At 30.2% G+C, this 21,276-nt stretch overlaps 3 protein-coding genes and 1 long non-coding RNA gene across 4 annotated transcripts; 3 read left to right on the top strand and 1 right to left on the bottom strand.

The window, feature by feature from the left end:
• Positions 1-602: 602 nt before the first annotated feature.
• Positions 603-2,000, top strand: LOC105135450 (MLP-like protein 43). Its single transcript, XM_011040316.1, has 2 exons — positions 603-880; positions 1,420-2,000. The coding sequence occupies exons 1-2, from the start codon at positions 694-696 to the stop codon at positions 1,707-1,709; spliced, it is 477 nt and encodes a 158-aa protein (XP_011038618.1). The 5' UTR covers positions 603-693; the 3' UTR covers positions 1,710-2,000.
• Positions 1,510-19,616, bottom strand: LOC105135453 (uncharacterized). The gene is made up of 3 exons (XR_844179.1): positions 19,503-19,616; positions 15,047-15,051; positions 1,510-1,575 (listed from the first exon to the last, which is right to left on the bottom strand). It is a non-coding gene; the product is annotated as an uncharacterized LOC105135453 (long non-coding RNA).
• Positions 8,352-9,650, top strand: LOC105135451 (MLP-like protein 28). Its single transcript, XM_011040317.1, has 2 exons — positions 8,352-8,625; positions 9,114-9,650. The coding sequence occupies exons 1-2, from the start codon at positions 8,439-8,441 to the stop codon at positions 9,401-9,403; spliced, it is 477 nt and encodes a 158-aa protein (XP_011038619.1). The 5' UTR covers positions 8,352-8,438; the 3' UTR covers positions 9,404-9,650.
• On the top strand, positions 17,364-18,773 carry LOC105135452 (MLP-like protein 43). The gene is made up of 2 exons (XM_011040318.1): positions 17,364-17,619; positions 18,258-18,773. The coding sequence occupies exons 1-2, from the start codon at positions 17,433-17,435 to the stop codon at positions 18,545-18,547; spliced, it is 477 nt and encodes a 158-aa protein (XP_011038620.1). The 5' UTR covers positions 17,364-17,432; the 3' UTR covers positions 18,548-18,773.
• Positions 19,617-21,276: the final 1,660 nt, after the last annotated feature.

Below are 21,276 nucleotides of genomic sequence, written 5' to 3'. Positions count from 1 at the left end.
GGACATGGGATAGCAATATTCTAATTACGTAGTTATTATTATAAATTGAATAAGATAGCAATATTATGATGGATTCATTAAACTTTTTTTTATTAAAATAGTTTAATTCTTATTGGCCGAGCTACCTTGAATAAACCAAAAACCTTTTATTTTATTTTATTTAGATCCAATTACTATGTAATTCAATCTTTTTTTCATTCAATGAAACTTTCCAGTTCCACGCTTTAATTCTCAGGTTTGTTATACCTTTCTGACAAGAATTAGACGGCGGACATTTCTTAGAACACCATTATCGATGTATATAGATTTTCAGTTAAAAATGCCCTTAAAAATCTTATAGGATTGAGGAGTGAATTTTATTATAACAAAATGACCAAATTTTAAAAATAGTCAGCAGAGTAAGGGAATCATCTATGTATTTACGCATAAATGCATAATTAAATGATACATAAAATATAAAAAAGGGAGCCAGGGGAGACAAACCTGCAAGAAAACCAGCTAGATAGAATTAAATATAGAAAACCTTAAATAATGTAGGTCAATAATTGATCTCATCATTTACCAGTGTAGGTGTATAATTATCCCACGTCTTTATAAGGATAAGATCCCAAAGCATTTTCCCTACAACTGCTATAATTGATTTTGTTATCTCAAAGCTTACACTGTTTATAGTTTGCTTACCTGCGCAACAAAATGACACTCTTTGGTAAGATGGAGGCTGAAGTAGAGATCAAAGTTTCTGCTGAAACATTCCATGATATCTTCAGCTGCAGACCACACCACATTCCCAATATGAGCCCTGCCAAGATAAAGAATGTTGATCTACATGAAGGTGAATGGGGGAAGCCGGGCACTGTAATCAGCTGGAGTTATGTACATGGTAAGGCTGTGTCGTCATATATATATATATATAGATAGATAGATAGATAGATAGATAGATCATCCCTGACCAAAAAACCATATCGAGGATCGCACTGCTCATGCTCCTTAATCGTGAGTGTGGGTGTGGGTGTGTGTGTGTCTTCATGGTTTTGATCATACACCCACACACACACACACTAACCATAAGTTTACATCATACTTAGCCTACAATTTTGTTTATTTCTTAGATGGCTTATAGCATGAGGAAGTGACTTGGGTTATTTTTGTATACGCTAGCTCACCTAATAAGGTGTTCGATTTGATCATTCTAGATCAGCTATGATCTGTAGTTGTACATGCTTTATGAGAAGAGAACCGATTTCTGTCTTCATCTAGGGTAAATCCATTGTTGGAGAAATTTTATGACTTTCTGGTTGATGAAAGGTTAACCTCATATACATTTTCAGAAACAAATTATTATCAAGAGTAGCATGACATATCAAGGCAGTGATTCATGACTGACATTTAATTTGATTTTTATTCAAAAAAAATTAATAGATGGGGTTGCTAAGACTGCCAAGGATGTTATTGAAGCTATAGACGATGAGAAGCTGTCAACCACCTACAAAGTGATTGAAGGAGACATCACCACGGAGTACAAGAATTTCATAGTCATCGTTCAAGCTACTCCCAAGGGAGAGGGCAGCTGCTTGGCTCACTTTACTTTGGAATATGAGAAGCTAAACGAGAACGTTCCAGATCCCCAAACGTTGCTTGAGTTTTGCATCCATTTCAGCAAAGACATTGAGGATCATCACCTTACCCAGCTACCAACAGCACAGGCATGAATGATCGGTTAGTATCATAAGCGTGCATGCTGCTGCTGCTGCTGTCTTGAATTGAAAATGACTACCGGCGTGGATGAATAATAAGAAGCGGTGTGCTGGGGACAGGCGCCTGTTCTCCTGTAATTTATCAATAAACTTGTGTGGGGTCCACTGAAACTTAAAGGTCGGGGCTTCTTATTTATAGGTTTCAGTAGCCTGCCGGGCGGGCGGGCCTAGCTGTGTGACATGATGTGCAAGGGCTTTGTGTGAAGTTAATGTATGCTTTGATGTGTGCGATTCAAGATGTTAAAAGTCTCTCCTCCTATCAGTTTTTATTCTTTTCAAGATCCTAGCTGGAAAATCGATATTCCAAACATGTTAGACAGGCCTTAATACCTCAAGACTCAGGCACCATCCTGATTTTCCAAATATTCACAAAACTCTCATTGTGATTCGTAATCAAGATCTTTATTCTTGCGATTTCAACGATTAAAAGAGGAAATCAAACCCACAGGGCCAAATCCCTGTTTTAATAATTATTTTTAAAAATATAAATGTTGTAATTATTTTTTAAAGTATTTTTTATTTAAAAATATATTAAAATAATATATTTTATTACTTTTTAAAAATTATTTTTAATATTATACGAAAGCAACGATGGATGTTCACTCATTCAGATTCTAATGGTCCTGCAAGATCTCTGATGAGGTTGTCAATTCCTTCAACTCATCCATCTAATTCCATGCGTATCATTTCAATGGTGATTTTTATCTTCACTTGTCGTAACTTAATTCTGAATAATTTTTTAAAAATTAATTTTTTAAAAAATAAAAATAAAAAATAAAATAAAGATTGATAATAATATAAAAAAACAGATTAAAAAAGACTACAAATAAAAAGAATCAAGATGTAATTTTTTTTAGAAAATTCAAGGCCTAATTGTACCCCATTATACCCGAAAATGGACCCGAAAATGGAGAAGAAGACAAATTCAAGGTCAAATTGAATTATTATTGAATAAATTTGTTTAAAAATTAAGTCCTATGACATAATTAAATTTTTAATAAGTCAATTTGATTTAATCATGGGCCAAATTAAATTTTAATTATGTTTAAGAATTAATTTGGGTCCAATTGAAGAATTTAATTAAGTTCAAGGACAGTCAAATTAATTTTATTTTGGGCTTAATTGGTGAAAAATTAAGTTTGGAAACCTAATTTTGGCTTAATTGAGAAGATTAGAATTTTGAGAGACCAAATTTAATTTTTTCCAAGTTAATTGATTGAAATTAGGGGCTTAATTACATTAAATAAAAAAAAGTTTAAGGTTAATTAGGGTTCAATTGAAAGCAGTTGAAAGAGGAAGGATTTAAATAAACTTTGGCAAAAAAGGAATCGGCACTATTCATTATCCTTTTTTTTTTTAAAAAAAAAAGATGATCTGGTTACCTACTTTACAAGTGTATTTAATGTACCTAATATCCATTAAATTTGACAAATCTTATAGGAAAATGATCCTCTGCACTTTATTTATAATCTCATGGAATCAGTTTAGGTAAATGACAATATATTGTCTCTGGTGACAGCCTAAAAAAGTTAACTTAGTCAGCTTTTGTCTGTAGATTTTGCAATTCATGATACCTACTTTGAGCTAATGGTTGAAATCCTTCCTAATTGAATCAAGAGCTGAATTTTTTCTCCAGTATAGATAAGATTACCTTCTTCCACCTCCTATAAATAGAGGTGGTTTTCATGCCTGAGAGAGAAAAAAATCAGGTCCAAAGTCAGCCAAAAAATTAGTTTTTATGTTGACTTCTGCAAATTTTCTTTTTTCTTTCTTTTTCCACCATAGCCTTTAGCCGCCACCACCACCACCGGTCTTTCCACCACTAGCTCCACCACAAGAAGCCAACGCAACCACCAGCCAACCACTAAGAGCCACTGTTGGTTTCTCTTTCCTCTCTGCAGCCCTTTCTATAGGCGTTTTTTCTTCTTCTTTCTTCCTCTTCTAGCTACAGTTGCTCCAGCCAACTCCACCTTCATTTCCATCGTCATCTTCAGGTCGTCCTCCCTCACCAACCAACCATCACTTCCACGCCAGGTGGTCTGCTACCCTTCCCTTGGTTCTTCGTTTTCCCCATGAAAGTTCCATTGTTCATGCAGTGGACTATGCCATCTCTTTTTTTAAAATCTAATTTTTTTAAAAAAATTATTTTAAAAAATTGTGATTTTCTCACATATTTTTCTACCAATTTTGCATAATATCGGGTTGTGTATTTACATTATAAAATACAAATCCGGTATTAAAAGTCTCAGTTTCCTCCGAAATTATTAAAAAATTCAAAACATTTTCAAAAAAAATCTTAAAAAAACTTTTAAATCAATTTTCATTTAAAAAAAAAATATTGCATGCGGCCGAATCCTGAAATTTCTCTAAGCATATTGTTCATAAAAAAACAAAAATTGCATCTTTTCATGTTTTAAAAAAAATTCAAAAATGGATATTGTAACAAGTTTTTTTATCATCCATTAGGATTTGACGAACATGTCAAAAATTATTTTCCAATTTTTTTTTTTTTAGAATCCAGATGTAGACTTTAATATTTGTGGGGTGTAAAATTATATGATAAAGTACACCCTCATGTATTAAAGATACAAGATATAAATAAATACGATGCTAAAATTTAAATTTTAGAACAGTTAGAATTTTACCCAATAAGGTAGAGACTCTCTCACAAAGATAAATCAGCCTTGAGCTTTTAAAAAGACCAACAGATACCTGACTCAAAAAAAAACAATCAAACAACATTACAATTTACTTTAGATAGGGTACACTAAAAATGATGCGTCTTTTTCTTACATAATCAGTCTCTTATACAGATTCTCATAAATTATAGGTTTTTAATGACTATAATACTAAATAATGACTCTAAACATTAATTATAATTTTATAATTAAATCTAAAATTTTTTCCAACACATAATATAATATAAATACAGGATACATGATAGGAGTCTCCATTATCACTAGACTATGTCATGCTGACTCGCATCCCGTGACACCACTTATGCTTCTATACCCACGTTTAAAGATTGCACTAGAAGGTGAGTAGTGGAACAGAAAAAAACTATATCCATTACTACTGTGGAACACTCAAAATACTACGACTCATCAAATATTTGTGATGATTTTAATTCCTGAGTACAGGGCTTACCATCATCCCGGAAATAATCGGCTCCTTGCTTGTCAACTACACCACTTCGGTCTACATCAGTGTCAGAAACAATTCCAAGATCGGCTGAATTTTCTAGCACAGAAGCTCTAGTTAGAGCCATGGCAGTGTTGGCCTCAGGATTAGGAATGTGGTTGGAGAAAATTCCATCAGGTTTCAAGTGCAGTGAGCCAAAGGTGTCTGCACGGAGCTTGTCAAGCACATCCCAAGCGAGGCAGCCGCCTCCTGATCCATTTCCAGCGTCAACAGTTTTCTGCAGATTAGGACATGCATGGTGTTCATCACCTTGGGCTTGATCACAAAAAACAAATGGGGTTATATTCAATCAGATGTGTTTCAATGCCATCTTCATTAAAATTTTGAATCTTATATTTATAATTAAACCAAAAGCGACTTACACCATGGAGCCTCTAATTTTATTTGCCACACCTTGCCCTTCGTTCTCTTGTTTTCCTCTCTCTTTTTTTTTATTCTTTCCACTTTGTGTTCCTTTTTCTTCTTTCCATTTTTCTTTCCACCATCGATCATTTAATTGAAACTGTACTTAAAATAGTAAATTCTAAATTTGTCTCGTTTCTATTCTAAGCATGATTAATTTTGATTTTTCCCTGCCCTTTTTTTTCTCTCTCCTTTGTCTAAGCACGTTTGGCCAAGCGGGCTGTTAGGTGTAAAGCTTTCGATCAGGGCTGTTAGGTGTAAAACTTTCGATCAATGTATTTCCTTTGCCATACACATGGTCCAATTAGAAATTAATATTGGCGCAAATGGCATTGGTTAGCTTTTTAATTATTTACCAGCTAGTATAATATTATATTATACTTTATACATATAAAAGAAACTCTCATTCAATTTAGAAATTCAATAATTTTTTTTTCTAATTCTTTTTATTGGATAACGGGTACGATAATGATGATAAATTTGTAATTTATGAAGAGATTTTTTGGAAGAAAAATTAGTGTTTTTTTTACTTGGTATATTTATCAAAAATATTATTATTTTTATTATAATAAATATTATTAATAAATTTAAAAAAGAAATAGATTTGATTTTAAAGAAAAAAACAATTATTGTTGTTGTTGTTGTTGTTCAAAGTATTCATCTCAAAAATATATTTGCGTTGTAAATATTATTATTTTTCTTATAATTCAAAATATTCATCTCAAAACTATAATTATTTGTGTTCTAAATATTATTATTTTTATTCTAATTGAAAGTAGTCATATAAAAAAATTATAATTTATGTTCCAAATTTTATTATTTTTATTATAATTCAAAGTATTTCTATAAAAATATAATTATATTTGTGTTATAAATATAATTATTTTTATTATAATTAAAAGTATTCATATAAATATTATTATAATTTGTGTTCTAATTATTATTATTTTTAATATAATTCAAAGTATTCATATAAAAATATAATTATTTGTATTATAATTACTATTTATTTTCTTATAATTCAAAGTATTCATCTCAAAAATATAATTATTTGTGTTACAAATATAAATATTTTCATGATAATTAAAAGTATTAATAATAAAAATATTATTATTTGTTCTATATTTATATCATATTTTTTTGGGTGGTCCAAACACAGCTCCCACTAGCCTTGGATCAGAATCTAATTTTGTTGTGTTTAGCATCAAGACCTAGGATCGATTAGCCGTGGCTCGTGTCAAGCCCCGAGGCTAAGGCTAATAGATTTTGCAGCAAGATCTAAGAGATGAATCCCACGTCAAGATCCAATACTATCGAGTCCTGTGTCAGGATCTATTTTTATTGGATCCGACATCAAGATCTTAAGTTTCTAAATATTATTATTTATATTATAATTAAAAGTTTTAATATAAAAAATATTGTTATTTGTATCATAAATTTTATTATTTTTATTATAATTAATATTATTAATTAAATAATTAAAAATTTGAAAAAAAAACATTGATTTATTTTTAAGGAAAAAAATAATTATTATTATTGTTGTTATTATTATTATTATTTTTATATTATAACTAGATCAAAGCCTAACCCAACTTTTTTTTTGGTATTTTTTGAAAATGTGTTGGGTTCGACAGCTAGATCCAATAATTTTATGGAATAATTTTTGGCGGTAACACCCTCTCATAACTATAATTATTTGTGTTCTAGATATTATTATTTTTACTCTAATTCAAAGTATTCATATAAAAAAATTATAATTTGTGTTCCAAATTTTATTATTTTTATTATAATTCAAAGTATTCATATAAAAATATAATTATTTGTATTATAATTACTATTTGTTTTCTTATAATTCAAAGTATTCATCTCAAAAATATAATTATTTGTGTTACAAATATAAATATTTTTATGATAATTAAAAGTATTAATAACAAAAATATTATTATTTGTTCTATATTTATATTATATTTTTTTGGTGTTCCGAACACAACTCTCACTAGCCTTGGGTCAGAACCTAATTTTGTTGTGTTTAACATCAAGACCTAGGATCCATTAGCCATGGCTCATGTCAAGCCCCGAGGCTAAGGCTAATAAATTTTGCAGCAAGATCTAAGAGATGAATCCCACGTTAAGACCTAATACTATTGAGTCCTATGTCAAGATCTATTTTTATTGAATCTGACATCAAGACTTAAAGCTATTAGATCTTAAGTTTCTAAATATTATTATTTATTTTATAATTAAAAGTCTTAATATAAAAAATATTGTTATTTATATCATAAATTTTATTATTTTTATTATAATTAATATTATTAATAAAATAATTATAAATTTAAAAAAATATATTAATTTATTTTTAAGAAAAAAATAATTGTTGTTGTTGATGTTATTATTATTATTATTTTTATATTATAACTGGATGAAAGCCTAACTCAACTTTTTTTTTTGATATTTTTTGAAAATGTGTTGGGTTCAGCAGCTAGATCCAATCATTTTTGGCATAAAAGATAACGCCCTCGCCATAATATTTAACCAAAAACACAACTGAAAAACAATTTATGTTCAGTCTCATACGTAAGACAACATCTCCAACTGTAATTTTTAACCGAAAACACAGCAGAAAAATGCCTTCCTCTGGCTCTACAATGTCGTTCATAATATAAATGTTCTATATCCATAATGTCATCTATTGTACGAAATTAATTGTAAAGTCCATAATTAATTGTCTCTTGATCCATGGTAGATGCATAGTAGAAGTCCCACAACAATGCAAAAGCAATTAATTCTCTCTGGATCTATAGTACATGTATACACAATATGTCTATAATTAATTGTTTTTTAGTTCAGAGTGCATTCATGTATAATAAAATTCCCGTATATTTTAGAGTTTTGTGAATGTAATATAGGAAACCCTAAATAGTGTAGGGCAATAATTGATCTCATCATTTACTAGTCTAGGTGTATAGTTATCCCACGTCTTTATAAGGATAAGATCCCAAAGCATTTTCCCTACAACTGCTATAATTGATTTTGTTATCTCAAAGCTTACACTGTTTATAGTTTGCTTACCTGCGCAACAAAATGACACTCTTTGGTAAGATGGAGGCTGAAGTAGAGATCAAAGTTTCTGCTGAAACATTACATGATATCTTCAGCTGCAGACCACACCACATTTCCAATATGAGCCCTGCCAAGATAAAGAATGTTGATCTACATGAAGGAGAATGGGGGAAGCTGGGCACTGTAATCAGCTGGAGTTATGTACATGGTAAGGCTGTGTCGTCATATATAGATCATCCCTGACCAAAAAAAAATATTAATTAGGATCGCACTTCTCATGCTCCTTAATTAATCATGTATATATATATCCTCTTGGTTTTGATCATATATATATAATTACAAACCATAAGTTTACATCATAATTAGCCTATAATTTTGTTTATTTCTTAGATGGCTTATAGCATGAGGAAGTGACTTTGGTTATTTTTGTATACGCTCACCTAATAAGGTGTTCGATTTGATCATTCTAGATCAGCTATGATCTGTAGTTGTACATGCTTTATGAGAAGAGAACCGATTTCTGTCTTCATCTAGGGTAAATCCATTGTTGGAGAAATTTTATGACTTTCTGGTTGATGAAAGGTTAACCTCATATACATTTTCAGAAACAAATTATTATCAAGAGTAGCATGACATATCAAGGCAGTGATTCATGACTGACATTTAATTTAATTTTTATGCAAAAAAAATTAATAGATGGGGTTGCTAAGACTGCCAAGGAGGTTATTGAAGCTATAGACGATGAGAAGCTGTCAACCACCTTCAAAGTGATTGAAGGAGACATCACCACGGAGTACAAGAATTTCATAGCTGTCGTTCAGGCTACGCCCAAGGGAGAGGGCAGCTGCTTGGCTCACTTGACTTTTGAATATGAGAAGCTAAATGAGGAAGTTCCAGATCCTCAAACGTTGCTCGAGTTTTGGATCCATTGCCTCAAAGACATTGAGGATCATCACCTTACCCAGCTACCAACAGCGCAGGCATGAATGATCGGTTAGTATCATAAGCGTGCATGCTGCTGCTGCTGCTGTCTTGAATTGAAAATGACTACCGGCGTGGATGAATAACAAGAAGCGGTGTGCTGGGAACAGGCGCCTGCTCTCCCGTGTCAATGCATTTTAATTTATCAATAAACTCGTGTGGGGTCTACTGAAACTCTGCCTTGCTGTGTGATATGATGTACAAAGGGCTTTGGGTGAAGTTAATGCATGCTTTGATGTGTGACTCAAGATGGTGAAAGTCTCTCCTCCTATCGTTTTTTATTCTTTTCAAAATCCTAGCATATAAAATAAAATAAAATAGCAAATTCACATGCAGCAAAAGCATATTTTTAAATCTCATAATTATAAACTGTAGTATTTAATTGATATTATGGTTGGAAAATATAATATTTATTTACATGATATCATGGTTTACAGTTATAATATCAATTAAATTTCAATACGATATTTTTAAGAGGACTCTAACTAGTAGACTAGGATGAACCGGTGCACCGGTTTAAAAGACAGCTAGCTATATGCATCGTTATCACATCCGTAATATGGGGCCACGTGACCTTTTCAATTTCAAAGGACTCTGGCCTGTTGGGACCAGTACTGTGATTGGTATCTTCATTAACTAGAGATGAAAAATCGAAAGTTTAAAAATAAAAAAAAAAATTATTTTAAATTTTCAATGTTGAACATATTTCAAAAGTTGTGTTAAATTAAAAGCTAATTACCATTTTTTTATAAAAATATTATTTTACATTTCTTACAAAAATAGTAAAATATTATTTCTTATAATAATATATTTTTACTAGTTTATTTATTTATTTTTTTAATATATATTTTTTCTAAGATTATCTTAATTTTATAACCATGTCATCAGTTCAGTGAGTTTACATGAGCTAGCATGAATTTTTTTATTTTATTTTTTAATATTATATTATTTCATAATTATTCAAGTTATTTTTGAATTCTTCAAGTTTATCGGGTAATATCAATTATTAAAATAATTATATATCAAATATATTAAAATATATTTATCTATTCTAAATAATTTTTTATCATTAAAATATATTCATACGCGCCCCCCACACACACATATATATTATCAGTTTGGTGGGTTCACATGAGCTAGTATGGATTTTTTTAACTAATTTTTTTATTTTATTTTTTAATATCATATTGTTTCATAATTATTCGAGTTATTTTTGCATTCATCAAGTCAATCGGGTAATATATTTTTTAATATTATATTGTTTCATAATTATTCAAGTTATTTTTGAATTCTTCAAGTTTATCGGGTAATATTAATTATTAAAATAATTATATATCAGATATATTAAAATATATTTATCTATTCTAAATAATTTTTTACCATTAAAATGCATCCACACGTGCCCACACACATATATATATCATCAGTTTGGTGAGTTCACATGAGCTAGTATGGATTTTTTTAATTAATTTTTTATTTTATTTTTTAATATCATATTGTTTCATAATTATTCGAGTTATTTTTGCATTCATCAAGTCAATCGGGTAATATATTTTTTAATATTATATTGTTTCATAATTATTCAAGTTATTTTTGAATTCTTCAAGTTTATCGGGTAATATTAATTATTAAAATAATTATATATCAGATATATTAAAATATATTTATCTATTCTAAATAATTTTTTATCATTAAAATATATTCATACGCGCCCCCCACACACACATATATATTATCAGTTTGGTGGGTTCACATGAGCTAGTATGGATTTTTTTAACTAATTTTTTTATTTTATTTTTTAATATCATATTGTTTCATAATTATTCGAGTTATTTTTGCATTCATCAAGTCAATCGGGTAATATCAATTATTAAAATAATTATATATCAAATATATTCAAATGGATTTTTTTAATTAATTTTTTTATTTTATTTTTTAATATCATATTATTTCATAATTATTCGAGTTATTTTCACATTTATTAAATCAATTAGGTAATAATTTTTTGCTATTAAAAGCGCCCCCCCCCACACACATACTGTTTAAAAAACCATGTTACAAAATTAGTTTTTCTAAATAGCATCTCGAAGATACCCTCAATATAGTCAGTTTTCTCTACAATTAATTTGTTGCCTCCAATTCTCTTTTAACAACCAATCAACTGGTTGATTTAGTAATATTAATTAGTTGACTAATTAATTATTTTTAATAATTTTAAAATTTAATTAATATTATAATTAACAACCATGATATTAATTAAAATTTTATTGTTATTTATAACCATGATATATTTAAATCTAATTATTATAGAGTGTGACAGCTATCTTATTATGTTCAAAAACAATAATATTTAGTAAATGTTGCCCTTCAAAAATATATCAAAGTAAAAATATTATTTTATCAAATTTTTTAATTTACTATGATAACTTTTTTTAAAAAATCTATCTAGAAATCAGCTAAGCTCCTTTATTTATACCATCATGAAACCTAGCTTCACCATTTCAGCAAGTGGTGTTTTGAAATTGTGGTTGGTTTTTTTTTTTAAAGTATATTTTATTTTAAAATATATTAAAATAATATATTTTTATTTTTTAAAATTAATTTTAATATTAGTCTATTAAAATAATCTGAAAATATTAAAAAATTTATTTTAAAAAAGTACTTTTAAATAAAAATCTCACCGTATATAAGCAAAATTCAAATATGAAAAGTACAAATCTTACGATCACTCCCTCGCCCCTTCCACCTCACCCAGTCACGTAGCACCAACTGCAAGTCCCAAATACAAATCCCTCGACCATATATGTAGTCAATTATTGTGAAAGTGGATGGAAAGTGATGGACGTGACTTTCACGTGTGATTGCTTGTATCTTCCCTTTTATGTTTGTAATATATTAGCTTTATTTTCTACTCTTCTCTCTGTTTTTTTTTTTGAAAAAAAATTCCGTGATCGGAACATGAGAATCCCGTTCGAAATTGGATGGATCTTAATTTGATTTCATGATGGATTAAATTGAACTAAACAATGTTTTAAGATTATTGATGTAATATTTTCTTTTTTATCCAGGGATTAATGATGCTTGAACAAATAGTTTGTAAAACTTAACCCCCGTCTAAATATATTATTTATTTCTCAGTTATAGATAATAAAAAAACAGTGCTCGATGTGCGGTAGCTATAAATATTCTTAAATTTATAATCGAGATAAAACACAAACAGCACCGCATCTACAGCAATTGGTCACGCGACATATCTGTCTCAAAGAAGTTTAGTCATACATAGACAACCCCCAGCCACCATTGATTGCATATTCACTGTATCCAGTATTTGGATTTTGAATACCCTGACGTTGGTGTATCCAACCGCGCTGTCCATGTTTTTAATCTGAAATTTTTTCTTATTTGTTTGTTTATGTATTTTAAGATTATTTTTATTTTAAATTTAAATTAATTTTTTATGTTCTTAAATTATTTTGATGTATTGATATCAAAAATATTTTTTTAAAAAAAAATTAATATACTTTTTTAAAAAATACTTCAAAAAATAATCATTTACACTCTCAAACACCACCTTTACCATATGCTCACAAATGTAATGTATAACTTTTCTTCAAAAAATAATCATTTATACTCTCAAACACCACCTTTACCGTATGCTCACAAATGTAATGTATAACTTTTTAGTAGGATAATTATAAAAATACATCATACTTTAGAAATATATAATAATGTTTTTTTCATGATACGGATTTGCAAGGAAAATCATAGGCAATGCCTCGTACACTGGATAAATCCAGTTAAAACTGAACATAATCCAGAGAGATAAATTATTAATCATGGATCGATGTTGGAATCATCATTTTTTTGTTGATATCACAACCTGTACATATGAGCCTCAATGGGTGGTGGAACGTCATTTGAGTCGACGAGGCATGATCCGTCGCTTACCCAAACAGTCTGCCACGTGAGTCGACTTCCCAGCCTTCAAGCCGCCCCTCCTTAAAATGACATAGACACCTCAACATAGCTTCGGAATGTCTCAATAGCCTCAATACCTCTTGCCTTTGAAAGCGACGATGGATGTTCGCCCGTTCAGATTCTAATGGTTCGTCAAGATCTCTGAGGAGGTTGCCGATTCCTTCAACCGATCCAGCTAATTCCGCGCGTCCCATTTCAATTGTGATTTTTACCACCACGTCTGCTCCTATACACACATTTAAGGATCGCATTAGAAGGTGAGTACTGGAACATAAACTTAAAACTATATCCATTACTACTATGGAACACTCAAAATACTACTACTTGTTGCAGCTAACATCACAGTAGTTTTAAAATACTTTTATATTTTTATGAAAAAAATAGATTTTTAGCATTTTATTTTTTAATAAAAAATAATATTAATTAAAAAATCGTTATCTAATATTATAATAATTAAAAATCTTAACTGATCAGTAGAGATTTTATAATATTAGATTAATTATACAAAAAAAAATATTATCACCTTTTAAATATTTCGTCGGAAGCAGATTGCATTATTAGTTTTATCATAAATTGCTAATATTTATGATACAAGATTGGTTACATAAAAAAAAAATATTATCACCTTTTAAATATTTCGTCGGAAGCAGATTGCATTATTAGTTTTATCATAAATTGCTAACATTTTATTAATTTTATGATATGATGGTTTGCATGTAATATTTTAGATTCTGATTCCAGTAAATATTAAATTACAGATATTTCTAATTATATTATTGATAAATATTACATAGTTATGAAAACAAAATAAATTTAAATTAGTATTTTTTTTATTCTTGAATCTAACTTTAGTGAATAAAAAATAAAATAAATTTATTTTTTTACACGTGTATATATTTTTTATTTTTATATAGTTAAATAAAATTTTAAAAAATAAAATTAATATTTTTATTTTTGACTTTGATGTTAATAAATAAACTAATAAAATAAATGTATATATTTTTTATGTGTGTATATATTTTTTATTTTTATTTTTTTTAAATTGAATCTAGCTCAGCTAACAGGAGGGGAGGGCAATAGTGCAAGAGGATGATTATCCTTTGAAAAAAAAAAAACAAAAAACATTGTTTAAAACACAGCCAAGACAAGAAAGAAAGAAGACACCAAATCAACGGAGTAGATATAGACAAGTAATTCTTGATTCAAGAGAAAACAGTCATCATCTTCACGGTTAGGACGCTATAAATGAGCGGTCACATCTCACCCATAGAAGATACCGATATGGATGGTAAAATTAGAAAGATCATTCGAGTCGCTTCGACTTGTTCCATGGTGCTTCCCTGTCTGTGTTCCAAAAATAATTAATGTCATGGGTTAGAAATGAAAATGGCATGCCGTTTGTGACAGACTGGAAAGCCATAACATTGAAGCACAGACATCATGTCACTAGAGAGAGAACGACAACAATAACGACAAAGCTTCGCATAATCCCAAACTAGTTGGGTCCAGCTACAGGAATCTCTTGGCATCATTCCGCAATATCATGCAGGGCAGGCAGCTTGAATCTACTTTACATACAACACAAAGCATGGCAATCACGTTTATCTCGTACCTTCAATTTCCAATCACCGACAACCAGGAACATTAATCCGCTCGATTTGAATCATCACTTCACCTGCTATGCCCTTAAATCTCTCTCATCAGAAACGGAGATTATTAATAGTTATTTAAAATATCATTTGTTTTGTGGACAATCTTATCCCCTCTAACTTAAATGCCATACCTGTTCATGTAACTTCGCAATAAATTATTTCCCGCTCCTTTTCATTATTTAAGACTCTCAATCGTTTTCCCTGTTCTCTTCCAGCTGCATGGATGGGCCCATAAGCCCGCATCAGCATGGCTCATGAAGAAATTTCAAAAAAACAAATAATAATAAAATAATGTACACAAACCCTACTTGTTCCTCCTAAGTGACCCCTCCCTTGGCAATTTCATGTGATACATGCTGTACTATTTTTTATGTATAAAAAAACCATTAATCATGATTTACAACCTACCAAGATTTTGGATTCATGACTTTATATTTTTTTTTTCAAATTCAGGATGTCAAAATTGATAAAATTCACAAGTAGCTTTAATAAAACACATCAAAATAATATTTTTTTATATTTTATATTATCAACATAAACATATCAAAATCAATAAAAAAATTGAATTAGATATTTTTAAAATTAAATATATTAAAAAAATAAAAAATACCACACCGCAAAATACTCAGAGTCTTTACCTAGGAAATCAAGTTGTCAGTAATTGAATACTTTTTCTAGGGTAGAAATCCTTGATTTAAAAAAATTCAAATACCTTGCCATCGGTAATGTAGTGTTGGGGGCTGCATTCTTGTCAGGACAAGCACATTGCAGTGGATTTTTACTTCGACGAAGATCATGTTACTAAGAAAGATTTGCAGGAGCAGTGTATATCTTTTGTAATGGACATGGGACCAATTTCGACCATAAATGAGTGGTTAAAAAAGATGAATTGAACGGTAGAGATGATGTCTAAGAAAAAATGGCGACGTGGAAGATGAATATCCACGTGTTTATGACAGTTCGACATGTGGCATAGTAAAATTTAAAATTTAACACATTAATCAAGCCTTCAGTTAAAACAGACAAGATTCTTTCAAATTTGAATTCAAAACTATTTCAAATTCTATTTTTAAAAAATACCAATAGTTTAACAAATATTATAAATTGAATAAGATAACAATATTTGATGGATTCAAAAATTTTTTTTAATTAAATTGGTTCAAGTATTAGAAGCTCAAGTTAATTACCTAGTATTCTTTTATAAATATTCAATCATCTACAAATATTTATTTATTTATTTGATTAATGTGAAAGTTCAAACTAGTTTGCATGTATCTTAAATAATTTTATAAATTTTAAAATTAATAATCATATAAATTTTTAATAACCATTATATTAGTAACAATATAATTCAAACTTAAAATCACAAGAGAAGCAAACTCTTTAGTTTCAAAACTTTATTATTAGGCTACTTACTAAATAATTGTAAAAAAATATTTATTTTGTTTTGTTTAGGTTCCATTTCTTTGTAATTCAACTCTTTTTTTTCAATAATTTTTTTAATTTAATGTTTTAATTTTTTGGATTCATTACAAATTGATTTCATAGTCTAACAAACATGACAATTAAAGAACATGAATGTCATCATTCCTTAAAATAATAGATACTGTGAAACAACATCAACAGTGGGTATTAAAAAAGCTTGTTCGACTATCACAGAACATATCTAGTCAATTAGGTGGACTGGCTAGCAAAGATACAAGGAAAAATTCAAATATATTAAGAATTCTAATTACGTATTTATTATTAAAAATTGAATAAGATAGCAATATTTTGATGGATTCATTAAACTTTTTTTTATTAAAATAGTTTAGTTCTTATTGGCCGAGATACCTTGAATAAACAAAAAAAACTTTTATTTTATTTTATGTAGATCCAATTACTATGTAATTCAACCTTTTTTCCATTCAATGAAACTTTCCAGCTCCACGCTTTAATTCTCGGGTTTGTTAAATCTTTCCGACAAGAATTAGACTGCGGACATTTCTTAGAACACCATTATCTTTGTATATAGATAATTTTCAGTTACAATGCCCTTAAAAATCTTATTGGATTGAGGAGTGGATTTTATTATTACAAAATCGCCGAACTTTAAAAATAGTAAGCAGAGTAAGAGAATCATCTAGGTATTTAGGCATAAATGCATAATTAAATGATGCATCAAATATAAAAAAGGGGTAGGTGGGGGATACAAACATGCAAGAAAACCACCTAGATAGAAAAATATAGAAAACCTTAAATAATGTAGGTCAATAATTGATCTCATCATTTACTAGTCTAGGTGTATAGTTATCCCACGTCTTTATAAGGATAAGATCCCAAAACATTTTCCCTACGACTGCTATAATTGATTTTGTTATCTCAAAGCTTACATTGTTTATAGTTTGCTTACCTGCGCAACAAAATGACACTCTTTGGTAAGATGGAGGCTGAAGTAGAGATCAAAGTTTCTGCTGAAACATTTCATGATATCTTCAGCTGCAGACCACACCACGTTTCCAATATGAGCCCTGCCAAGATAAAGAATGTTGATCTACATGAAGGAGAATGGGGGAAGACGGGCACTGTAATCTGCTGGAGTTATGTGCATGGTAAGGCTGTGTCGTCATATATATATATATATATATATAGATAGATCATCCCTGACCAAAAAAACATATCAAGGATTGCACTGCTCATGCTTCTTAATCATGTGTGTGTGTGTGTCTTCATGGTTTTCATCTTCTATATACATATATAGAACTACTATCCATAAGTTTACATCATAATTAGCCTACAATTTTGTTTATTTCTTCGTCTGGGGTAAATCCATTGTTGGAGAAATTTCATGACTTTCTGGTTGATGAAATGTTAACCTCGTATACATTTTCAGAAACAAATTATTATAAAGAGTAGCATAACATATCAAGGCAGTGATTCATGACTGACCTGCTCATGCTTCTTAATCATGTTAATCATGTGTGTGTGTGTGTCTTCATGGTTTTCATCTTCTATATACATATATAGAACTACTATCCATAAGTTTACATCATAATTAGCCTACAATTTTGTTTATTTCTTCGTCTGGGGTAAATCCATTGTTGGAGAAATTTCATGACTTTCTGGTTGATGAAATGTTAACCTCGTATACATTTTCAGAAACAAATTATTATAAAGAGTAGCATAACATATCAAGGCAGTGATTCATGACTGACATTTAATTTGACTTTTATGCAAAAAACATTAACAGATGGGGTTGCTAAGACTGCTAAGGAGGTTATTGAAGCTATAGACGATGAGAAGCTGTCAACCACCTACAAAGTGATTGAAGGAGACATCACCACGGAGTACAAGAATTTCATAGTCATCGTTCAAGCTACTCCCAAGGGAGAGGGAAGCTGCTTGGCTCACTGGACTTTTGAATATGAGAAGCTAAATGAGAACGTTCCAGATCCTCAAACGTTGCTTGAGTTTTGCATCCATTGCAGCAAAGACATCGAGGATCATCACCTTACCCAGCTACCAACAGCGCAGGCATGAATGATCGGTTAGTATCACATGCGTGCATGCTGCTGCTGCTGCTGTCTTGAATTTAAAATGACTTCCTGTCATGAATGAATAATAAGAAGCGGTGTGGTGGGGACAGACGCCTGTTCTTCTACATTAATGTATTTTAATTTATCAATAAACTTGTGTACGTGGGGTCTACTGAAACCCTTCCTTGCAGTGTGATATGATGTACATAGGGCTTTCTGTGAAGTTAATGTATGCTTCGATGGGTGATTCAAGATGTTGAAAGTCTCTCCTCCTCCTCCTATCATTTTTCATTCTTTTCAAGATCCTAGCCGGAAAATCAATCATCCAAACGCGCTAGACTCTCCTAAATTAGTATCTCAAGTCACTGGCCAGCACCCTCATGAATTGCGAAATATTTCCAAAACTCTCATCGTGATTCGTAATCAAGATTTTCATTCTTGCGATTTCAACGATTGAAAGGGGAAATCAAATCCACAAGGACAAATCGACTAATTAGCATAAAAAATAGTGAAATAGCATAGCAACAAAAATATATTTTTGAATCTTACGTTTGTTTATGATATTTAATACATATTATTTATTTATATGTATCACACCAGTACCGCAACGATCTTAAAAATTATATTTAAAAAAATATAAATTTTTAATATCTTATTTTTTAATAAAAAAAATAATATTATTTAAAAAATTATCATCTAATATTATAATTACTAGGAGTCTTAATTGATCATTACAGATTTCATGGTATGAAATTAGTTACATAAAAAAAAATATTATCATCCATTGAACATCTTTTCTAAGACGGACTATTTTGCTAACTTTATAATAAATTATTAATATTTTATTAGTTTATACTATAGTGGTTTTTACAGATAATATTCTTGACTTTTAACTACAAATATGTTTAACTACAAATATTTTTAATTTTGTTGTTAAATATTGAAGCTGCTTGGCTCACTGGACTTTTGAATATGAGAAGCTAAATGAGAACGTTCCAGATCCTCAAACGTTGCTTGAGTTTTGCATCCATTGCAGCAAAGACATCGAGGATCATCACCTTACCCAGCTACCAACTGTATGCATCACATAAAATAAATTTAAATCGGTATTTTTTTATTCCCTATTTTGACGTCAATGAATAAATAAATTAAACAAATTTATTTTTTATGCATACACCTTTTTTATACAACTAGATAAAAGTAAAATAAAATAAAATAAAATAAATTTACATTAATATCTTTATTTCTAACTCTGGTGTCAGTGAATAAATCAATAATTTTATTTTATTTTATTTTATTTTTTCATGTATATTTTTTATTTTTATGTAATTAAACAAAATACAATGAAATAAATTTGAATTATTATTTTTATTTCTAACTCTAGCGTCAATAAATAAAAAATAAATTTATATTTATATTTTTTATTTATACATACACAAATTTTTATTTTTTATTATTTTTTAGAACTGGATACAGTCAACCGGCCCGGTCACTGGCCGAAGCCAGTGACCCGGCTGGGCAAAAGCACGCATGCGTGAATTATTAGCGCATGCTGTGCACTGTGCGAAGGTATTTAAATTACCTTCTCACAGTACCAACTTCAATTAAATGATACGAAGTGAAAGAAAATTTACCTGCCATGCTAGAATGCTAGCGCTTTGGGCGAAGATTCGTTGCTGAAAACTGGAAATCTTCCTTCTACCTTTACTCTTCTCTCGTCTTCTGTCTCTGGTGCTAGAGATTGTGAAGGCAATTATCCCCTTCCTGTATATAATCTCTGTCTTTTCTCCTGCTTGCGGCCTGTTTGCGTTTCCAGGTCTCCCTGGTTTCCTCCGTTCCTTCTTGTTCAGTTATTCATCTCTGCTTTTTGTCTTTTCTGTCTGTTTGTTTATTATCCTCTTTTCGTCTAATCCCCCCGGGTTCTGTTTCTCCGTCTCTTCGTCCTGCTTCTTCCGCTCGTCCCCCCTCCTATTTTTGTGTTTTCCTTGTTCTTTCGCTTCTGTTTCTGGAGGCTGGTATTGAAGAAAGATGAAGCTGATGGTGATGTGGGGGTTTGGTTCTCTCTGTATTTTCTTTGTTTTTTATTCTGGATTTCTCAGTCTCCCCCTCTGGTTCTGTTTCTGGTTCCTCGTGAATCGTCCTGTTTTTGTTTTTCTTTTGCTGGTTCTTGGCTCTGCTCCCTCTTTATTTCGTCTTTTTTTCAATTCTGGGTTTTTCCTCTGTTTCTGTTTTCTTTTTTTACCTCCCGTTTGGTCTGTTTTTCTCCTTTTTTATGCTCCTCCTCCGCCCTCCATGGTTGTGTTCTTCTCTGCCTTTATAGGGCCAACCAGCTCGCCCAAAACCAGTCCTGCCTTTGCAGGACTATTATCCCCCCACAAACGGGATTGTGGGCAGAGGACGTGGCCACCATTGGGTCGGCTTTGCTGCCGATTTTCCAGCATCCCTGTTGAATCGGATTGAAGAAGACGCACGACTTTTCCCCAGTAACGGTGCTTTCGGCAGAAATGGAATTTTCACTTTGACCCCTGCTTCTGGAAATATAACAATTGGGTCCTTAATAATTAAAGATTGCTTTTAATTGTGCCCTTGGATAAATGTAAATTGAATCCTCATTTAAATGCTATTTACACAACAATCCTTGGCTTCTGAAATATTCAATTTGGTTCTTGATTATAATTTTACCTTTAATTAGTTTCAAAATTTTTCAATTAAATCCCTGATTTCTTTAATTAA

This window comes from Populus euphratica, unplaced genomic scaffold (assembly GCF_000495115.2).
Source record: "Populus euphratica unplaced genomic scaffold, PopEup_1.0 scaffold123.1, whole genome shotgun sequence".
Taxonomy (NCBI): domain Eukaryota; kingdom Viridiplantae; phylum Streptophyta; class Magnoliopsida; order Malpighiales; family Salicaceae; genus Populus; species Populus euphratica.
Note: the sequence above shows the minus strand (reverse complement) of the source record. Positions and strands in the feature narration are given on the sequence as shown.

Bases quoted from the DNA above. Each gene is read 5' to 3' on its own strand.
- LOC105135450 (XM_011040316.1), top strand. From the start codon at position 694: ATGACACTCTTTGGTAAGATGGAGGCTGAAGTAGAGATCAAAGTTTCT. The intron at 881-1,419 runs GTAAGGCTGTGT...AAAAATTAATAG, and splicing joins CAGCTGGAGTTATGTACATG to ATGGGGTTGCTAAGACTGCC.
- LOC105135452 (XM_011040318.1), top strand. From the start codon at position 17,433: ATGACACTCTTTGGTAAGATGGAGGCTGAAGTAGAGATCAAAGTTTCT. The intron at 17,620-18,257 runs GTAAGGCTGTGT...AAACATTAACAG, and splicing joins CTGCTGGAGTTATGTGCATG to ATGGGGTTGCTAAGACTGCT.
- LOC105135451 (XM_011040317.1), top strand. From the start codon at position 8,439: ATGACACTCTTTGGTAAGATGGAGGCTGAAGTAGAGATCAAAGTTTCT. The intron at 8,626-9,113 runs GTAAGGCTGTGT...AAAAATTAATAG, and splicing joins CAGCTGGAGTTATGTACATG to ATGGGGTTGCTAAGACTGCC.